General features: G+C 45.0%; 1 protein-coding gene across 1 annotated transcript in view; it reads left to right on the forward strand.

Annotated features, from left to right (window-relative positions):
• Positions 1-15,328, forward strand: part of LOC137527861 (ficolin-1-like) — a 103,178-nt gene extending 87,850 nt beyond the window's left edge. Inside the window, exons 3-7 of the mRNA XM_068248837.1 lie at positions 400-435; positions 4,381-4,508; positions 9,930-10,056; positions 12,357-12,491; positions 14,838-15,328. Of these exons, the coding sequence (XP_068104938.1) occupies positions 400-435; positions 4,381-4,508; positions 9,930-10,056; positions 12,357-12,491; positions 14,838-15,124 (713 nt within the window). The 3' untranslated portion in view covers positions 15,125-15,328. The remainder of the gene's footprint in view (positions 1-399; positions 436-4,380; positions 4,509-9,929; positions 10,057-12,356; positions 12,492-14,837) is intronic.
• Positions 15,329-21,926: the final 6,598 nt, after the last annotated feature.

Consider the following 21,926-nt stretch of genomic DNA (forward strand, 5'->3'; position numbering starts at 1 on the left):
AGTAGTGTAAGTAATGATAGCAGTAATTAGTGTTGATCGAACACCCAGTTATTCGGGCTCGGGTCGGCTCGGCCGGACATGGTCCAGATGTGCGGGATATTGGGTCGAACACCGAGCCTAATTGAAGTCAATGGGGACCTGAGCAGTCATGCTCAGGTCCCCATTGACTTCGATTAGGCTCGGTGTTCGGCCCAATATCCCGCACATCTGGACCATGTCCGGCCGAGCCGACCCGAGCCCGAATAACTGGGTGTTCGATCAACACTAGCAGTAATTAAATGGCAGTAGTAATAATGGTAGTAGTGCACTAATAGTACAGGACAGGTAGTATTTAGAAGTACCGGTAGTAATAATAGTGGATGTAGTAATCACATTTTTGTATGTTTTTGTCTTTTCCAGAAGTCAAATGTTGTGACGTATCTACTGAGTATCATGGTAAGTTCTACTTCTGTTTAAGGTGGACCTGAAGTCTTGCACAGGACAGAAGGAAAACAAAGAGAAATGCACCCTGTATGTATTTAGAGAGTTTAGTCAGTCTAATGTCCCCTCATCTGTGACTAATTTACAAGTTGTAATTTGATCCCTCAGCTGCATCAGCTCAGGAATCTCCTCTGCCACGGCAGAGCAGCTAATTTGTAAACACAGGATGTTAACAATATGTCTGCTTCCATGAAAACAGGAAGTAGACACACTGCAGATTCATTGTAGGATTTGTATCAGCTGTAACAAAGAAATGTTTTTCTTGAAAGATTATTATGCTGTTGCTTATATTTCAGAGCAGAGAGGAAGTTCTGAGTTCAGGTCTGCTTTAATGTACACTTTCTAAGCCTGTGAAGGCACCACTTTAAAACATGGCTGACACACTGATGCAACACACGAGGACATTTCCTCTCCTGTCTAACAAGGAAAGGTCCAGAGACTCTCTACAGCATTTCATATATTGTATTTGTCTAATTTGCAGCAATCCAAGCAGTGGCGTAGCTAAGGAGCTGTGGGCCCCGATGCAAGTTTTACAATGGGGCCCCCCAAGCACTCTATACATAACAATTCATACAGGGCACCAAAACCTGCCAGAAGGGGATGGGGAACAGTTTGTTAATGATTACCACTATTCAAAGTATCTATAGAAGTCATTATTATTATTATTTAGTATTTATATAGCGCCGACATCTTCCGCAGCGCTGTACAGAGTATATTGTCTTGTCACTTAACTGTCCACCAGAGGGGCGCACAATCTAGTCCCTACCATAGTCTTATATCTATGTATGTATCGTAGTCTAGGGCCAATTTTAAGGGGGAAGCCAATTAACTTATCTGTATGTTTTTGGGATGTGGGAAGAAAACAGAGTGCCCGGAGGAAACCCACGCAAACACGGGGAGAACATACAAACTCCTTGCAGATGTTGACCTGGCTGGGATTCAAACCGGGGACCCAGCGTTGCAAGACGAGAGTACTAACCACTACGCCACTGTGCTGCCCAGGAGCACAGGACCAATAGAGAGCTAATACTGTAGTTGAGGAAGGGCCCCTCGGGGCCCCTCTGGCCCAAGGGCCTGATATGGTCGCAACCTCTAACTACAGTCCCTTCATCCTATCCCAGGCCCTTGTTGCTGCCATATTGATTATCAGAACTCTAATGGCCCATACACACGGGCTACAACTGTCGCCGCAACCACGTGGCACGCGCGTGTTGCTGCGACAGGTCGCCCGTGTGTATGAGGCGCGCACCCCGAACCGTCGCTCGTCGCTGCTGTCACCAGGCGATTGGCGCGGCCAATCGCCGGCAAAAGCTGTCGCCGCAACTTCGCCGCAACATTGACGCAACTGTTGCTAGTCCGCCGTGTGTATGCGAACTAGCGACAGCAACTCCATACACAATGTATGGAGCTTCCGGCGGGGGGACGGCGGGATGGGGGAGGAACCTTAGGCGACAGCTTCCGCCGCATCTCTGTGCCTCTGTGCGCCGTGTGTACGGCTGTTGCACAGAGGGACCTGGTGACGAGCTGTCGCTGCTTTTTTTTAATGGCTCGAGCCACCGCTGTGGCTCATGTGTATGAGCCTTAACCCTAACTATGGGATCAGAGCTCATTTGCACTTCAGCCATATTCTTTGAACATCTAAACCAATGCACTATCAGGCAGCGAATTTTACCACACGCTCCCATCTGCCATTTTCTCTTAGGAACACTATGGGCTGGGTGTTTTATTTACACACACAAACAAAAAATCCAGCAAGCTGAAATAGTTTTTTCCATTCATCACTACATTATATAAGCCTAACATCAACGCATTGCATAATTTCCAGAAAAAACAATTTCCTTTAAAGTGACCACAAGGTGAGAGTGATATAGAGGTTGCCATATTTATTTCCTTTTAAACAATACCAGTTGCCTGGCAGTCCTGCTGACCCTCTGCCACTAATACTTTTAGCCATAGACCCTGAACAAGCATGCTGCAGATCAGGTGTTTCTGACATTAAAGTTAACCTCCGGACTAAAAATCGACTCAGCAGCACTGAAAAGGCTTGGTGTTTCTTTAACAGTTTCACAGCATCAGAACTTTGTTTTTCTTATACAAGCCTCATTTTTAGCTGCACAGAAGAAAACTGCCCAGGCTTTTTCCCCTGATGCTGTGCAAAGCATGATGGGATTTCTGATGTTGTTGTTCTCGTTCTGCTGTTTTGGTGCAATTTTTTTTTTTTACATTTTGAATTTGACATTTGAAGCCTAGCGTGTGCAGCTGGGAGGGGTAATCAGGACACAGGACAGTTGGAACTGTGTCTTATGCTCCCTGTCACCTCCTTTTAACCAAAAAGATGGCTGCCCCCATGACGAAGATGGCAGCCCCCATGAATCACAAACATTTGCATGTTTTTTTAAAACAGGGTGGGTAAGAGATTATATTACCTATCTATTCTAATTAACATAACTAATTTAACTTGATGACAGTATGTTTGTTTAGGCTGAAGTTCCCCTGTAATGTCAGATCTGACAAGATTAGCTGCATGCTTGTTTCTGGTGTTATTCAGACACTACTGTAGCCAAATAGACCAGCAGGGCTGCCAGGCCTTAAAACTTAAAACACATACAAATAAGCAGTACATTTCTTCAGGAGTAAAATGAGCCATACATTACTTTTCTCCTATGTTGCAGTCACTTACAGTAGGTAGTAGAAATCTGACATTATCTACAGGTTTTGGGTTAGTCCATCTCTCCATAGGGGATTCTCAGCATGGCCTTTATCCTATACTATAAAATCCTTGTGTCACTGCGTTCGTCCGTCCGTGCTTTTTAGCATTGCGCATGTGCGGAGACAAGACGCAGCGACACCACCGAGCGCCAGAGGAGGACGGGGCCAGGAGGAGCGGGCATGTGTGTGCGCGCGCAACAGGTGCGCGGCGGGAGCGTGCATGTGTGCGGCGCATTAGGAACGGACCTAGCCCATTTTTAAACAGGCTTAGGCCACTAGTTCTTTATACAGACATTCCCTGAAAAAGATTTATACAGAGATGCTGGCCAGCCTCCCTGCTCACCATACACTTTTTTGGCAGTTGGACGGAGCAACTGCCATTCACTAAGTGCTTTTAAAAATAAAGAAAACCCTGAGAACCCCCCATGAGAAGATGGGCTAGTCCAAAAGATTTCTACTACTTACTGTAAGTGACAGGAGAAAAGCAATTTATGGCTCATTTTACTCTGGAAGAAACATACTTCTTATTTGTGTGTGTTTACATGTATTTTAAATGTTAAACTTTTTGCAACAGAGGGCTTTTAAAAGGAAATAAATATGGTGGCCTCCATATCACTCTCACCTCGGGTTCACTTTAAGGCCTAGTGCACACCGTAGCGTTTCCGCTGCGGTTTGCGATCTGCTTGCGGGTGCGGATCTGCTTGGGTAATGTATTTCAATGGGCTGGTGCACACCAGAGCGGGAGGCGTTTTGCAGAAACGCATACTCCCGGGCTGCTGCAGATTTTGGATTGCGGATGCGTTTCTGCCTCAATGTTAAGTATAGGAAAACCGCAAACCGCTCTGAAAAACGGCACTTCATAGCGGTTCGCCAGGCGTTTTTTGTTACAGTAGCTGTTCAGTAACAGCTTTACTGTAACAATACATGAAATCTACTACACCAAAACCGCTAGACAAAACCGCAAAACGCTAGCTGAAATGCTACAGAAAAAGAAGAAAAAGCGTTTCAAAATCTGCTAGCATTTTGCGGATCTGCTAGCGGGTTTTGGTGTGCACCAGGCCATAGTGTAGATTTTCCAGAGGTTGATTTCCTAAGCACAGACACATACTGCAGGACCTGAGGCAGAGTTGGTTTGTGAAGTTTGTTATGTGCACAGCTTCTAATGCGTGACCTTTCTACCCTTCATGCTAGGGGCCAGGAACTGCAAGGAGCTGATGGATAAAGGTGCTGTGATCAGTGACTGGTACACTATTTACCCCAAGGGAGAGAAGCCCATGAAGGTCCTCTGTGACATGCACACTGATGGAGGTGGATGGATTGTAAGTCCAATTAGAGGCTTATACAGTATGTACCATAGAACAGACTAGACTTATCTCATACTGTATAAAAACCAGAGTTTTTAAGGCAATAGATCATGATGATTACTTCCCATGTGGCGTGGCTGAAATTCAGCAGTCTTTTCGTTTTAGACTAGTGAAGAGCACAAATTTCACACAATCGTAATCTCCCATCGTAATTCACAATGACGATGCAAAATCGTAATGCCAAATTTGGGGAAAATTCAAAATTAATTTTGCATGTAAACCCCTCTGTAATTTTGCGTAATTACATGAAAGTTTGCGTAATTTCATGCTGACTTTAGCGGTTATTTCCTAAGCACCCACACATGCTATCATCACCGAAATTGCTACATATGTTAAGGGTAGTGATACTCTCCACGGCCTCATGATAACGGATTCTACATGTAATTATGGCTAAGGTCTTATGACCTGCTTTTACTCCGCTGCCATTGAGTCAATACTTTGCTCTTCCATCATCGTATGGTATGCAGGGGCCTGTGCGAGCGACAGGTACAGATTATAAAGAGTCATAATGACTGCGGAAAGGATCATCTGCACTCCCCTCCCACCACTCAACCTTTTCTACTCCTCGAGACTGCGCTCAAGGGCCGTCAGGATAGAAAGAGACCCCACCCACCTCGGCAACGGCTATTTCAATCTTCTCCCCTTAGGCTGCCTCTACAGGTCCTTACCCACCAGGACCACTAGACACAGAAACACATTCTTTCCCTAAGCCATTGATCCCCTGTACTACTATTGTATATCGACTACAGCACTGTATATCTTGTCTTGTGTACTACTTGAGCTTGTCTGTGCCAAAAATAATTCCATGTACAAACCCCTGTACTTGGCCATTAACCACCCTGGCTTTAAAAAAAAATGTGTTTAAGTTGGTGTAGCTAGCACTAGACTAGCTACACTTCCCTCCCAGCCCCCCCCCCCACCAAGTCCCCCGGCACTGTTCCCCCCCTCCGATTGGCGCCGGCGATATTTACCTGGCCGCGATCCCACGATGGCCAAGACTTCCGCCATAGCTTCAGGCGTTGCTATGGTGTGTGATGATCCGCTCAGCTGGCTGCACAGGCAGACAGCTGTTTGTCCATTCCTCTAGTCTGTGGGCTGCAGGTCTCTGGAACAGAGACCTGTCTTTCCATTGCAAGTTTCTGGTCTGTTCTCTTGCTGAGGAATTTGCATACATTCGTTATGCAAATCCCCTACCTGCCTTCTTTGATGACTGGCACTATAAGAGCTTTATGTTTCCCAGAAGGCTTGGCTGGTCATTTCCTTTCCATGGTCTGTTCCTGATGGACACTGCTGGAGTGTCAGCCATTGCTATCTAGTATAGTTAATTCCTGGGGGTTGCTTTAGGCTCCCCTTCTAGCCCAGTCAGGTTGTATTATCTGTATTGCCTGTTCTGTCTTGTCTTGCCTGTTGCCATTGTCCTGTCCCAGCGGTGGTGGACAGGAAATGGTTCTGATCTCTGTTCTTGGAGTATAGCTGGTGCAGCGGTTGCTACCAGCTATCTCTTCTGTTCTGTCTCCTGGGATCGCGCTAGCCACTTTTCGCTAGCGCTGGGGATCCTTCTGTTCTGCTACTCTGTACCTGGATCACGCTAGCCACTTTTCACTAGTGCTGTGGATCCTATCTCTCGTTTGTCCCTGTTTTCGTGTGTCTGTCTTGTCCGCTACGCTTGCTGGAGGCTCGGTGAGGTAACCGTTAAGCAAGCGCTAGCGTCCTCTGTTTCATGTTTGTCTGTTAATGGTTAGTTAGGCGTGCTTGTCTCTATTGTGCTTATCACGTGGAGATCGCGCATAACCGCGTGCACTGTTGCGAATGAGTGCGGTGTTCGCGGTTAGCTAGCGTTGTTATTTTCCATATCTCCTTATTGTATTATTTGCTGTGCCTTTGCTACCCTCGTATTCTATTCTGATCTGCCTTGTGTCACGTCTGGCGATCGCACCTCTCGCGATCGCGTTCTTATTTCGTATCTGCTGTTGTGTGTGTGCGCGGTCGCGGGGTGGCGACTGGATTGGCGCACACACATACAACCTGTCCCTTTGCTCAATCTCATTCGCAATCGCCTCTCTTGCGATTGCGTTCTGCGCTTCGTACAATTCCTGTCTGGCACTTGTGGAGGTACAGAGGATTGGTTCCTCTGCACTCCCCAGCGCCATCTGCCGACAGGAATTTCCCTCTACAGGTGCGTAGCACCTTTTGCTGGGTTCCTGCAATTATACGCTTGTGGAGGATTTCCGCCGTGTCAGCGCACGCGTTGTGCGCTGATCACGGAGAAAGTTCCACAATCGTTACATGGTGACGATCGGGCATGACGTCATGACGCCATGCGCAGTTCCGATCGCCGCCATAGCAACCCCTGGAGGCTTTGGAGAGGCTGCACAAGCGCGAGCTCCGGGGGGGGGGGGGGGGGGTATGTATTCGGTGGTGATCGGGGGGCGTGATGTAGCTAGCCAAGTGCTAGCTACACACCCTACAGAAAATTTTATTAAAAAAGACCCTCCAGGGGCCAGCATCCACCCACATTAGAGCCGCCGTAGAAGCTCATATCCGTGCGAAACGGCCATAAGGCTAACAGTGCCCAGCACCCACCACAACCCACATCGCTTCCTACACTGGTATGTCGCATGATTTCACTTTTATGTGTTATGCTTTTCAATGTGTCACTCTATGGAATAAACAGATGATTGCAGTGCGGATCTCCTCCTCTCTTCCTCTCTCCTGCACAGACAAGCAGGAAGTGAGGCTGTCTAGCGATGTTGACCTGCGTCAAATTTATGACTTCAGGCAGATCGCATCGCACCGCGCCAGGTATGAAATACATCCTAGACTTTCATTGGCATAGCGTTACCCTGCAGCAAAACAGGGTAAGGCAACGCACCAGTGTGAAAGGGGCCTCAGTGGGAGGCCAATTATAACCTCCCAGTATGCATGTTTTTGGAATGTGAAAGGAAACCAGATTGCCCAGAGGAAACCCACACAAGCAGTGTCCAAGGAATCCACTGCAAGACGAGCAAGCTGTCCACCACACCAGCAATGGTTTCCTGCAATGTCTAAACTGCTGTGTTTGGTCTGAAAATGCTATTTTCTTATATTTTAGATGTCGGGGTATAAATATACTATAATAGAATCCCTTTATAGTAGACATTAAGGGACCTGGCCAAGTAGTTTACTATATCAGCAGTTGACTATATCAGAATTGATCAGAACTATACCAAGATTCTGCTGTAATTGTAGTCTTTCACCCAAGTTACTTACAAATAATTGTTTGCTTTAAAGAGACACTGAAGCGAAAAAAAATATATGATATAGTGAATTGGTTGTGTACTATGAATAATTACTAGAATACAATACAATAATACAATACAATACAATACAATAACATTTTCTCCCATAGGACTCAAAGCGCATAGCTGTGTCTCAGATTAATACAGGGTTTCAGGCTGGGTTGTGTTACAGAGGAGATAGTCAGATGTTCATGAATGCCAGACTGAAAAGGTAGGTTTTCAGTTTAGACTTAAATGCTTCCAGGGATGGGGCTGTCCTGATTGGGTGTGGCAGCCGCAGGGAGTTCCAAAGTGTAGGGGCAGCATGACAAAAGGCTCTGTCTCCAAAGGTTTTGAGGTGGACTCTGGGGGTGACCAAGGTGTTACGTCCTTTTGATCTAAGATTGTGGGGGGTGTGATGTAGTTGCAACAAGTCCTTCAGGTATCCAGGGCCCAGATTGTGCAAGGATTTGAATGTCAGTAAGCCAATCTTAAACAGAATTCTCCATTTTATCGGTAGCCAGTGGAGTGAGCTCAGGGTTGGTGTTATGTGGCAATGGCGGGGTTGGCTCGTTAACAGCCTTGCGGCGGCATTCTGTACTAATTGCAGGCGGCGTAAGTCTTTCTTATGCAGGCCTGTGTAGAGGACGTTGCAGTAGTCTAACCTTGATGTGACGAAGGCATGAACTAGGGTTGGAAGATCCTCTGAAGGAATTAGGTGTTTAATCCTTGCAATATTCCTTAGGTGAAAGAAGGAATGTTTCACAACAGCTGAGATTTGATTCCTGAAGCTTAATTTCCCATCAATCAGTACTCCCAGGCTGCGCACACAGTCTGAGTTGTTCAGGTCTGAGCTCCCTATCCTTAGCGGTGTTGGTTGAGACTGGAGCTGCTTTGCTGTTGAGCTCTGGCCCTCGATAACAAGAACTTCAGTTTTGTCAGCATTAAGTTTTAGCCAATTATTATTCATCCACTCCTGAAGCTCAGCTAAGCATGCGTTTATTTGTGGAGTAGGGTCTGTGACATCAGGTTTGAATGACAAATATAGCTGGGTGTCATCAGCATAGCAATGATATGTCAGGCCATGTTTTTGTATGATTTCTCCAAGTGGCAGTATGTATATGGTGAAGATTAGCAGCAAAGAAAATATTCTCATACTTTTATTTTCAGGTATATAGTGTTTTTTCTAACATTGCATCATTCTATAATATGTGCAGATTACACAACACTCAGCATTCAAAATGAGTCTTTCAGAGCAGTCTGTGAAGTAATGACCTCTCCTCTAGCAGAGGAAAAGTAAATAGTCCAGGAACAGTTGAGATAATAAAAGTCAGATAACAGCCCTCTCCAGGACTAAAGCTGGCCATACACTGGCCCGATTTACAGCCGTTTCGACAGCAGATTCGATCACTGGGATCGAATCTGCTGCCAATCGTTCGCGCTACACGCCGAATTTCGATCCATTTCGTCCGATCGCGCCGTGCGGAAAATAACCGTCGATCGCCCGCGGGTAAAGAGCGCATCGCTAGCGGCGTTCGAGTGCCCGACGACCGACGCAATAGAGCCGCATACATTACCTGCTCCGCCGGCGCGACTGCCCCCGCTCGTCTCCGCTCTTCTTCTCCGCTCTGGTCTCCGGCATGCCTTCACTTCTTCCTGCCCAGCAGGAAGTTTAAACAGTAGAGGGCGCGGGGGGGGGGGGGGAGCGGGGAGCGGCGGCAGCAGCACCACCACCATAACAGATTGTGAACGGTTTCAGGCTGAAATCGGTTCACAATCTGTTTGCAGTAAAGGTAGCCATACGATCCCTCTCTGATCAGATTCGATCAGATAGGGATCTGTCTGTTGGTCGAATCTGATGGCAAATCGACCAGTGTATGGCCACCTCTCCAGGACTTAGTCGGAGAGCTTAATGGCTTGTTTGCATAGAGATAACAACTGGAGTTTCTCAACTCTTCCTGTACTGGGAACAATTAGACTGATGTATCTGATCTTAATGTTTTATTTCTTAGCTGTGCTACACATACAAATCATAATATCATCATTTTTTTTTCGCTTCAGTGTCTCTTTAACAAATTGTAAGATCAGGGAGTAATATTCTTGCTATTTTAACCCACAGGTGATTCACAGACGCTGGGACAATTCTGTGGAATTCACCCGAAACTGGAGGGCCTACAAAACTGGTTTTGGAAGCCACCAAGAATTCTGGCTGGGAAATGAGAAAATTCATAACTTAACTAATACCGGTAATGGCGCTGCGTCACAGTCAACAAACTCACTTTGCTAGTTTTCGCAAGCCTAGATTCCTAGAGACACACAGGGCCGGTTCTCTCATGAAGCAAAGCGAAACACTTGGTTCAGGCGCAGAGATTACAGGGGCAGCGTTTTTGTACTGTGTGTTTACACTTACAGTATGCGGTCAGAGTAGGAGGAGAAATGAGAGGAGAGCAAGGTGAAGAGGTAATCATTGGGGAAAAGCAGCTTGTTGTGCTGTGTGAGGAGTCTGACAGTGAGTGAGGAGGGGGGAGGCAGGAGAGCAGAAGTGTTTCATTTGACTTGCACAGCATAATGGAGGAGGTGGCATTGCTGTCCTGACTGAAGAAGAATGGAGGACGGCCGACTGGCTGAGAGTGAGCACTTTGTTTGTCACAGACTCACAGCCAGTCAGCCAGTGTGTTATCGTGTTAGGGCTCGTTTCCACTATCGCGAATCCGCATGCGTCCAATGCATGCGGATTCGCGCATGGTATGCAAGTGGATGGGGCTGTTTCCACTGTTGCGTTGGTGATGTGCGTTTTTTTCAGCGGTGAAAAAACGCACAAAAGAGCCAACGATTTCGCCTGAGAGTGGAATGCATGTGAATCGCATGCAATGTATTTAATAGGGAAATCGCATGCGTTTTCCCCATGCATTTTTTGTCGCGAATTCGCATAGGTACCGATGTAAATTCACACAGGCAGTGACATGGTTAAAATCACATATACCCTCACCTAGGCGAATTCGCATGCGAATTTGCGGCAAAAAACACATGGGGAATCGCATCCGCATGCGATTTCATCAGCGGTGGAATCCAGGCGATTCCGCACCGCAACAGTGGAAACGAGCCCTTAAGCTGCAGCATCTCATGTCTCAAGTTATTGCATATGCTCCCTTGCTGACTGACAACATTAAATGAAGCAGCATAAATTGTCGGGTTCCAAATCATACCAAATCATTCCAAATCCTGTGAACCCTGCAGTGAGTCCATGCAAATTAATCAACAGTTATATAATTAAACAGAAGTGTTTAATCAAAGTCCAGAAGCTGTTTTTTTCTCTGAATAAATTATCGTCTCTTTTGTAAAGCCAGATGAAAACGTATTCAAACTTTGTAGCTCAAGTCAGCCTGCTCCCAAGCTATCACTGGCTGCCCTCCCGCCTCCCTTCTTCTGACCCATGCTCTCTTCTCTAGCAGAGCTAATAGGTTGAGTCATCAGAAGGGAGGGGTTAGGAGTGATTATGAGTGGGACAGCAGCAGTCAGGCTAGACTGAGCTACATTAGTCTATTACTTCAGTTGAATTTTACTGCACTTTTGAAGTGGCTGTACAGAGGGCAGAAAAGATTATCAGATAACTGTGAGTTCATATACATGGGTCCACTATAGAGTCACTTTAATACAAAGTTAAGAGTGGTCTATTAATCTCTACATCTGTACACAACCTTAAAGAGAAACCGTGACTAAGAATTGAACTTCATCCCAATCAGTAGCTGATACCCCCTTTTACATGAGAAATCTATTCCTTTTCACAAACGGATCATCAGGGTGATGGATGGCTGATATTGTGGTGAAACACCTCCCACAAGAAACTCTGAGGAGTGAGGACCATGGTACTCCTGGCAGTTTCCTGTCTGTGGACCTTGTTGCATTGTGGGAAATAGCTGTTTACAGCTGCTTCCAACTGCTAAAAAAGCAAGCAGCAGCTACATCACCTGCCAGCTGTAAAAATGTCACTGTGTGATAAATGTCAGAATGTAAATGAGGGATTTAAAAGATTTTACAATAGGCAAACACTGACTAAATCATTTATACATAATTATTGTAAAAGTGAAGCACTTTTTTAATTACATTATTTTCACTGGAGTTCCTCTTTAAAGTAGACCTGAACTCTTGCACAGGACAGAAGGAAAACAGAGACAAATGCACCCTGTATGTATTTAGAGAGTTTAGCCTGTCTAATCTCCCCTCATCTGTGACTAATCACAACTGTAATCTGATCTCTCAGCTGTATTAGCTGACTGCCTCGGCAGAGCAACCAATTTGTAAACACAGGACGTTAACAATATGTCTGCTTCCATGAAAGCCCACTGCAGATTTATTGTAGGATTTGTATCAGCTGTAACAAAGAAATGTTTTTTTCTTGAAAGGTTATTATGCTGTTGCTTATGTTTTAGAGCAGAGAGGATGTTCTGAATTCAAGTCCGCTTTAACAAACTGGGGGCTGACAGTTTATTTACAGTAACAGTTTGCCTTCTATATGCCTTAATCACATTCCCTCCTTTCCCTGCAGGTAAATGGGAGCTGAGGATCGATCTGCATGATTCCGAAGAAGTAAAGCACTATGCAAAATACTCCTCATTCAAGATCTTGGCCGAGTGTGAGAAGTACAAGTTGTTGCTGGGCGCCTTCACTGGAGGATCTGCAGGTAGAGTTACTATATGGTAAACCTCCCTGGAATGCCCCCGTTTCCGCCTATAGACGTAGGAAAACAGGAAAAAGTCTGCCATGTCAATGTGATGCTAATAATTCTGACTTGCATGAAGGGGTGTAGCTAGAACCTACTGGGCCCCCCTTTTCACGTGCCTCCCTCTCCCAGCCCACGTTGCCACTTGCCAGCAGGGTTGCTCACCTCGACCTCGTGATCACGGCATAGCCGTGATTCACAAGCATATTTTCACTATCCGACATCGTGATCCGAATTCGTGGTTGCCTCTCAATCACAAATTCAGTTCGGAATGCACCCGTGATCGTGGTCCAAATGCGAGTCGTGATCACGGATTTAGCTGTGATTAAACCGCCAAAACCCGCCGACTTTAACGGTTATTATCAAAGCCCCCTTAAATGCCAGAAACACCAAATTTGCAGGTTATGTTAAAGAGACTCTGAAGCGAGAATAAATCTCGCTTCAGAGCTCATAGTTAGCAGGGGCATGTGTGCCCCTGCTAAACCGCCGCTATAGCGCCGCTAAACGGGGGTCCCTTCACCCCCAAACCCACCCCCGCAATAGTTGGTCATAAAATGGGTCGTATATTTCCTCTCCCTGGAGGCAGGGCTAACGGCTGCAGCCCTGCCTCCAATCGCGTCTATCAGCGGCGCATCGCCGCCTCTCCCCAGCCCCTCTCAGTGAAGGAAGACTGAGAGGGGCGGGGGAGAGGCGGAGATACGCGCTGACAGTCGCGCGTGGGGCAAGGCTGTGGCGGTTAGCCCTGCCCCAACCAGGAAGCGCTCCCCCGCTGCACCGAGGGGATTTGGGGGTGAAGGGACCCCCGTTAAGCCGCGGGATAGCGGCACACATGCCCCTGCTATCTATGAGGTCTGAAGCGAGATTTATTCTCGTTTCAGACTCTTTAAGAAGAAAAATGGGAGCAAGAGGGAATTTTTCTTTTCAAAAAGACTTTATTGTTTTGAGAAAATCGATTTTCAAATTTCAAAGGAAAAAAAGTATACATTTAAATGCGGTAAATGACAGTTCGTTAATGAAGCAAAACCTGCCGACTTTTGAGGTTAATAGCAAAGCCCCCTTACATGCTAGAAACACCAAATTTGAAGGATATGTTAAAAAGAACAGTGGGAAAAAATATTATATTCCTATTTTTTTAAGTTTTTTTTTAAAAAATGTATGTGCAGAGTGTGGGTTTGGGGCTTCGCACCCTGAGCTATACCAGCCCGCATGGTCCATGGTATGGGGCGACCAAGCCTTCCCCTTTCTCCCTGAGTCCTTGTCCAATCCATGTACAAAGGGCGTACAAGGAGGTGGGGGCGACGATGGTGGGGGCTGAAGATGGCAGCTTCTGTACTCTTCTCCCTTTAGGTTCCCTTTAACCACTTCAAGTGACACTTAAGGCAACAAAAAAAAAAGTTTTACTCACCTGGGGCTTCTACCAGCCCCCTGCAGCCATCCTGTGCCCTCAAAGTCTCGATGGGATCCTCCTGTCACCGCCGCCAGCTACTTCAGTTTTCGGCGACAGGCCCGTTCCTGTCCGCAATAGCGCCATCTATACTGCTATTGCGGACAGGAACGCAAAGAAGCAGACGCGTGGCCAAGCCTGTTGGGCCTGTCGCCGAAAGTGAAAGTAGCTGCAGGCGAGGGACAGGATGATCCCATCAAGACTGCGAGGGCACAGGATGGCTGCAGGGGGCTGGTAGAAGCCCCAGGTGAGTAAAACTAGCTTTTTTTTTTTTCCTTAAAGCATCCCATTAAGGACCATGGGCTTAAACCCCCTTAGTGACCAGGCTATTTTTTACTAATTAGGCCACTGCAGCTTTAAGGCCTCACTGCAGGGCCGCACAACTCAGCACACAAGTGATTCCCCCCCCCCTTTTCTGCCCACCAACAGAACTCTCTGTTGGTGGGTTGTGATCGCTCCCCCAGTATTTATTGAATTTTTTATCAATATTTATTTCTTTTTTTAAAAACAATACATTTTTTTAATTTTTTTTTTCTAACCCGCCCTCCCCATCCTGCCAATCAGCGCAATCGGCTGTCATAGGCTTCAGCCTATGACAGCGGATCGCTTCTCTGCCTCCAGTTTCGCGGTTTCGGAGCTCCGTCATTCAAGCGGAGATGTGCGCGCATCGGCGTGTGAGATCTCCTGCAAAACCCCACCCCAGGACTTCACGCCAATTGGCATGGAGTGGTCCTAGGGCTGCCGTCGCGTCCACACCTATCGGCGTGGAGCAGTCAGCAAGAAGTTAATTGCAGCAACTGGCATGAATACAAGTAGACTTTTAGGTAGCCCATCCTGAAGTCCTCATGTTTTTCTTTCCCTAGGCGACTCTCTGAGCCAGCACCACAATATGAAATTCAGCACATTCGATGAGGACAACGATGAAAAAGATGACACGCACTGTGCCAGTCAGTACAAGGGCGGCTGGTGGTTCAAGTCTTGCCACTCGGCTTATTTGAATGGATTGTATGTGAAGGGGGACCGGAGGGAAGATTTTAATGGCATCACCTGGGTCACCGCCAAGAGCAAATTCTACTCCTTCAGGCGGGCAGAAATGAAGATCAGGTCTTCCTTTTGGACCGAACGGTTAGGAGAAAGTTGGATTTTTTGAGGTTGATTAGTCCAGGTTGGAAATTAAGAATACCCAAGAATTTAAGTGATCCTGGGTGTTTACACTAGATATCTGAAACATTGTCTACTATGCCGACCACACATATAGCAATTTTTTTCAAGGCAATTTTCGGGCAAGTTTACTGTACCACATCCTCATAAACAATTTAAAGAGACACTGAAGCGAAAAAAAAATATATGATATAATGAATTGGTTGTGTACTATGAATAATTACTAGAAGATTAGCAGCAAAGAAAATATTCTCATATTTTTATTTTCAGTTATATAGTGTTTTTTCTAACATTGCATTATTCTATAATATGTGCAGATTACACAACACTCAGCATTCAAAATGAGTCTTTCAGAGCAGTCTGTGAACTAATGACCTCTCCTCTAGCAGAGGAAAAGTAAACAGTTCAATTACAGTTGAGATAATAAAAGTCAGATAACAGCCCTCTCCACGACTAAGTTAGTCGAAGAGCTTAATAGCTTTTTTGCATAGAGATAACAAATGGAGTTTCTCAACTCTTCCTGTACTGGAAACAATTAGACTGATGTATCTGAACTTAATGTTTTTTTTCTTAGCTGTACTACACATACAAATCATAATATCATCATTTTTTTTTCGCTTCAGTGTCTCTTTAAATATCCCATTCAGGCAATTTTATTATTTTCCCTGCTGGCTACCTCCTCCTCCCACCATTTTTATGGGGTATGATTTAAAGCGGCATTGTAAATTCCATTTACCCACTGCTCTGGGTTTATTATGCAGCCTACAACCTGAGCCTGCATTGCACGCATTCCAATATAATCAGAAATATTTCAGCTGTAATAAATCCTATCTTAGTCAGCCTGGCACTGTTACATTGCCAATGAGAATGAAGCTTGTTATCTCCTCTCCGAACGGAACGCCCCAATGAGCACTATCTCATTGGAAAGCATGGTGTAAGCGCTTTCGGGGCAATTTTGAAAAATCGCCAGCGCTTAAAAGATCCAAAAAACGCCTCTAGTGTGAACGAGCTCTTAGTAATTGTACATATCATACTGCCTAGTGCAGTATCAAGCGGAAACCAATTAATACTAATTTCAGTAGATTCCTTAGGAGTGCCGGTATACTTCATACATACTGGTAAGATTTTACAGAAATTGCCTATTAGATTGCCATGTGTGTGGCCAACACTAGATGGTTGTAAGCCTGGCCTGGGTCATATAAGAACATGGTAAAACTGATCAAAGATAGTGTTTTGTGAGTGCAGCATCTGCAGAAAGAACATGTCGTTTTCCATGTTCCTCCCGCCATGTTATGACCCAGGCTATAAAACGTTTTCATTCAAACGATAAAAAATCCAGTCCCAATTTTCCTGCATAACTTTTGATCTCCACCGTTCTCCAACCTTACTAAATCAACCAGTTTGATTTAAAATAAAGTGTTCACATCAACTAAAGACTGCCTTCATGTCAGTGACATCATTATTGAATCCTGGTGATGTCATCACAGAGCCTAGTGACATTACATTTTAGTCCAGATAAATTCTCACTGTCTGCAAAGTTTTAGGGATGCTGGCCGGGGCAAAGCCTGTGATGTCATGATGAGGTCATCTTGCAATCACTCTCTAAGCAATGCATTTCCTTGTCTGTGCAGATATGGTTGTCTGATTTTATGCATTCATTTTTACTAATAAATAAGTAAATTGCTGCTTCAGAAAATTCTCAGGGTTTTTTTTAATCTCTATCCTCTTTGATGACCATTAAGGCGATATACATATCAGTGATGATCGAAATCAGCTAATTACGATTACGCAAAATTTCACGTAAATTCAAAAAATTCATGAAATTGCATGAAAATTACCCAAAAAAATACACAAAATTATGAAATATTACTATTACATACGAAATTATGATTTTCTCTGAAATTTCGCATTACAATTACGATGTACAAATGCAAATTTCGATGCAAAATTTTGCATATGCGAAATTTCGGCCCACCACTTACGTATGTCTCCACACCAATCTGTCCAGGAGAGGGCATTGTTTTCTACCTCTGATAACTGATATTGCTCTTCTTGTCTAATGCATGGTACTTCTTGCTTGATATTAAACAGAAAAGGGAAAGAAAAGATAATAAGTGAGATAACTTACCATTTGTTATGTGAATGTGCCTCAAAGAGGCACTGAAGTGACATATAGTAGAATGTAATCCTATATAATAATTAGCCTGTGCCGCTGCGTCCAGCAGTTTGCAGTGTCCCTGTGTCCCTGTTATTTTGTTACTGCGCATGTGCTCAGCAACGGACACCTGGAGGGACCAGGGAGCGAGGTGGGCGGGCAGTTGTGGGCGCGCGGCGTGCGCGCGCATGCGCAGTGACTGGCGGCGGCAAAAAAAAGACCTAGAGCCCATTTTTAAACAGGTTTGGGTCTACTAGTACATTTATAATACAGTGTAACCTTGTTATAGTAAACTCCAATGGACCGGGGAAAGTGGTTTACTATATCAGAAGTTTACTAAATCAGAATTTGTTCTAGAAATGGCCCAGCATGCCCTGATACATTCTCTGCTGCAAAGGTCCAACTCTTTCCTTCCACTGGAGGTACAGAACAAGCACTCGTACATTAAGTGGACTACAAATATACCTTAGGGCTGCATAGCCAGGCTGGACATATTGCTGGTACAGTATCCATTGCTCCTTAAAGGACGACCGAGGTGACATGTGACATGATGAGATAGACATGTGTATGTACAGCGCCAAGCACACAAATAACTAGGCTGTGTTCCTTTTTTTGTTTCTCTGCCTGAAAAAATTAAAAATCAGGTAGGCAAGTAACAGATTCTGTCCGGGTCGGGATTGGGGCGGACTATAGCATAACCCTCACTGATAAGGAATTACAGCCATAAAACACTTTCCTGTCAGTAAATGGCTTCTGTGAGCAGGAAAAAGATAAAAAAGGTCAATAGTTCATAGATTTTAGCTCTCGGATACTTCATTGAAGATATCATTGAGCAGAGACAATGAAACAGTAAAAACTTAAAAACTAGATTTGAATATAAAATAAAACTGTGGGATATCTAAAAAAGTTATTTTTAGGAGAAGGAGGATAGACACTATTGTTTATCTCTTCAGTTTATTTTGTACTTTAAAAGTTGCAGCTGTCACTGAATAGAGGCAGCAACTCGCTTCCTGTGGGCGGGACTTGCAGCACCAGCCTGAAGAGAGCAGCAGACCATGAGTTTCACTCTGACATACGACGCATGCACTGCTGACTTTAGTTTACTATAAGCGAATGTTTACTATACCCGAGTTTATTATAACGAGATTATACTGCACCCGCATTTACGTTAACTATCCTGGTTTCAACATGAGAACCATACATATCTATAGTATATATCTATATATTGCTGTATATTAGTATCTAGCCCCTCCCTCCTAGTGATGTTTGGGAGGGCGGGGCTACATACTATACACTTAATCAGACTACCGCTGTAAATCTAGAGCAATCACAAGACTCGAATACTACGAAGTATTCCTGAGTCTTCTGATTGGCCTAAAAGTCCCATGTTAGTCCAATTACTGTGGTAATATGCTGCATTCTCCGACTGATCCAATACTACTGAGTCAACTCAGAAGTACTTGGCCAATCAGGCAGGCCCGATTTACATCACAGGAGCCTATAGGCACAGCTGTCCTGGCACTCCATGAACCGACAAACACCCGCCGAACTGCACAGCAAGTGTGCTGGCTGGCCCACTTTTCCCTTACTTCCCTTGCTTGTCATAGGTAGCTACAGGTGCCCCTTAGCAGGGCAGCCATCAGGGGGGGACAACTGACACTGCAGTGAGGGGCCCAGGGCTTTTGGGGGCCCCTCCAATGTGCTGGAAGGGCCGCATGTGCTGGCTGCGGGCCTGTGGCTCACTAACCAGCACACCGTGTTCCAGCACTGAGATCAGTGCTTGAACGTGGAGAGCAGATAAGTGAGCCTGCTAAAGCAGACTTTCTATACTGGGGCACCACCTATATCTGGCTACAGGCTCATTTGTTAACCTGGGACTACCTGTATTTTACTAGAATTTGGCTCCACCCACATGCCAAGGTCACACCCACTTTTTTGCCACATCACGCTCTCCATGCTGCTTTCTTCAGTGTTGGAGCACATTTTTCGCCTCAGCGCACTTCGCGCACTGACACGGGGGTGGGGTGGCTAGTGGGCGGGCACAGCAACCAGTGGGTGGGCCCAGGGAAGGGGGCCCTGGCCTGATGATGTGTAAGGGGCCCCAAAATTTTTGAAGGCACCCCTGCCCCTTAGTATTAGGTAGCCATAGTTATCCAGCTATCCTCAGTGTTAAATATCTAGAGGTGCCTCCAAGTAATAGGTAGCCAGAGGAACCCTTGACTGAAGGAAGATCTGGTCAGTGGAATGCTGAGACTCGGGTAAGTAGCCTCTCATTTACACTCCACTCATGACAGTGCATAGGTAAGGCAGGAGAGAAGCACTAGGGGAGGGGAGTGAGACGCCTTTCCATAATCAGGCAGCTATAGGCATGTGCCTACTGTGCAGTGGCATAGCTAAGGAACTGTAGGCCCCGATGCAAGTTTTACAATGGCGCCCCCCAAGCACTCTATACATAACAATTGATACAGCGCACCAAAACCTGCCAATGGCAACTACAGTGTCACAGGTGCAAGAAGGGGCTGGGGAACAGTTTGATTACCACTATTCAAAGTATCTATAGAAGTGATTATTATGAGCATAGGACCAATACAGAGCTAATACTGAAGTTGAGGGAGAGCCCCTTGGGGCCCCTCTGGCCCAAAGTGCCCCGATGCGGTCGCAACCTCCGCAACCCATATTGCTACGCCCTTGCTACTGTGCCTTATGGTAAATCCGGCCTTGCAATCAGGAATTGCAAAAAATGACTAAAAAATACTCCCTTGAAATCGGAAATCCAAAGAATCGGTAATTGGCATTGGCAGAAATTATTTCTGTGGAATGGGAAATCGGCATGTCCGACCATCTTTAATAATTTTGTGATTTTGCCACGTAAACCTGGAACTTGTAAACTCAGAATTCATTCGGAATTCCATGCAAGAAGATTTCAGAATTCTGTGGGTTTCAAAATTTCAAGTATCCCTAATACTTTAATGAAAAATGCGATTCAAAAATCGTCATGTATTTATTAAAAAAAAAAAGCCAATTAGATATACATGTGTGTGGCAACAGTAAGTGAACCATGGTCTCGGTATTTGGTGTGACCCCCTTGTGTGACAGTAACTAAGCTAAGCGTTTGTGGTAACTGACGATAAGTCCTGCACATCAGGGGCGTAACTAGGGATGCAAAATTATTGTGCAAAATTTGGGGAAAATTCGTAATTAATTTTGCATGTAAATGTAATCCATTCATAATTTTGCGTAATTCCTTTGGCGGTTAATAGCAAAGTCCTCATACATGCTGTCATCACCAAACTTGGTAGGTATGTGAAGGGGAATACTGGGAAAAAGTTAAAGAAAAAATTTAAAAAAAAATGCAAAGAATTTTTTTCTTTAGAATGTAATTTTTCTAAACGAAATTTTTTTTGCATTTCTAAAATCGATTTTCTCAAAAACTAGCGGGTCTTTTTCAAAAATTATTGTTTGACTTGTTCCCACTATTCTCCATAACATATGTAGCGATTTTGGGGTCAATAGCATGTATGGGGGCTTTGCTATTCACCGCTAAATTAGGCACAAAATTACGCAAAAATTGCACGAAATTACGAATGATTATACAAAATCAATTGCATTTACAAATAGTAATTACATACAGGCGTAATTGCAAAAAACAATGGTTTAATTGCAATTAGCTGATTAGGATCACTAGGCGTAACTATAAATCATGGGGCCTCCCAGCAAAACTTAGATGGGGCCCCCCAATGGTCACACCCCTTCTCTTGCCCCTCACAGCCTTGGGGTCCATCTTATAAGGGTCATAAAACAAGTGTGGCCATCATGATCGTCACGCCCATAACAGGTGTGGCCACAAAAAACACCTGATCTGAAGCATGCAGGGGCGTAGCAATTGCCATAACAACCATAGCGGCTGCTATGGGGCCCAGGAGCAGAGGGGGCCCAGTGGCTACCTAATGTATTCATCATTAACGTTCTTGTGTTTCTCCGCCCTCAGTCTTTGTCTTAATGTCCATGAAATATGTGCAGCGTTCATTGCATTAGACTTTAAATTGCCCAGTTAACTCATATACATAGGCAGGGGCAGGTGGTATTGTTTGAAGTGAACCAGAGATGAAGCACCCTCATGTATTGATGAGCGTAATGACCCAATTACGATTATATCCGTAATCGAAATTTCGTGAATTTCACGAAATTACGCGAAATTTCGTGTTTATGGGGAATTTCGTAATTATGATCTTTTTCGTAATTACGATCGTTTATGTAACACAAACAAATCAGAATGTTGTGTTTAACACGCAAATTCGACCTTTCTCAAAATTGTGTTCCAGTCCAGAGGCTCCTGATACATTTAAAGTGACAGCACTTGCAGGTACCTTTGCATTATCAGATATTGCAAGGCCCAAAACCAAGTGTCTTAGCATGCATGACCACTAAGTGCATCTTGACAAAGAGCACCTGTCTTAGAAGTGGCTGCAGGTGAAGCCTCCTGATACATTTAAAGCAACAGCACGTGACCTTTGCATTATCAGATATTGCAAGGGCCAAAACCAAGTGTCTCAACTTGACAGCTAACTGCACCATGGCAAAGAGCACCTGTCTTAGAAGTGACTGCAGATAGAGCCTTCTGATACATTTAAAGTGA

The sequence above is a fragment of the Hyperolius riggenbachi genome, chromosome 8 (genome assembly GCF_040937935.1).
Source record: "Hyperolius riggenbachi isolate aHypRig1 chromosome 8, aHypRig1.pri, whole genome shotgun sequence".
In the NCBI taxonomy this organism is placed as follows: domain Eukaryota; kingdom Metazoa; phylum Chordata; class Amphibia; order Anura; family Hyperoliidae; genus Hyperolius; species Hyperolius riggenbachi.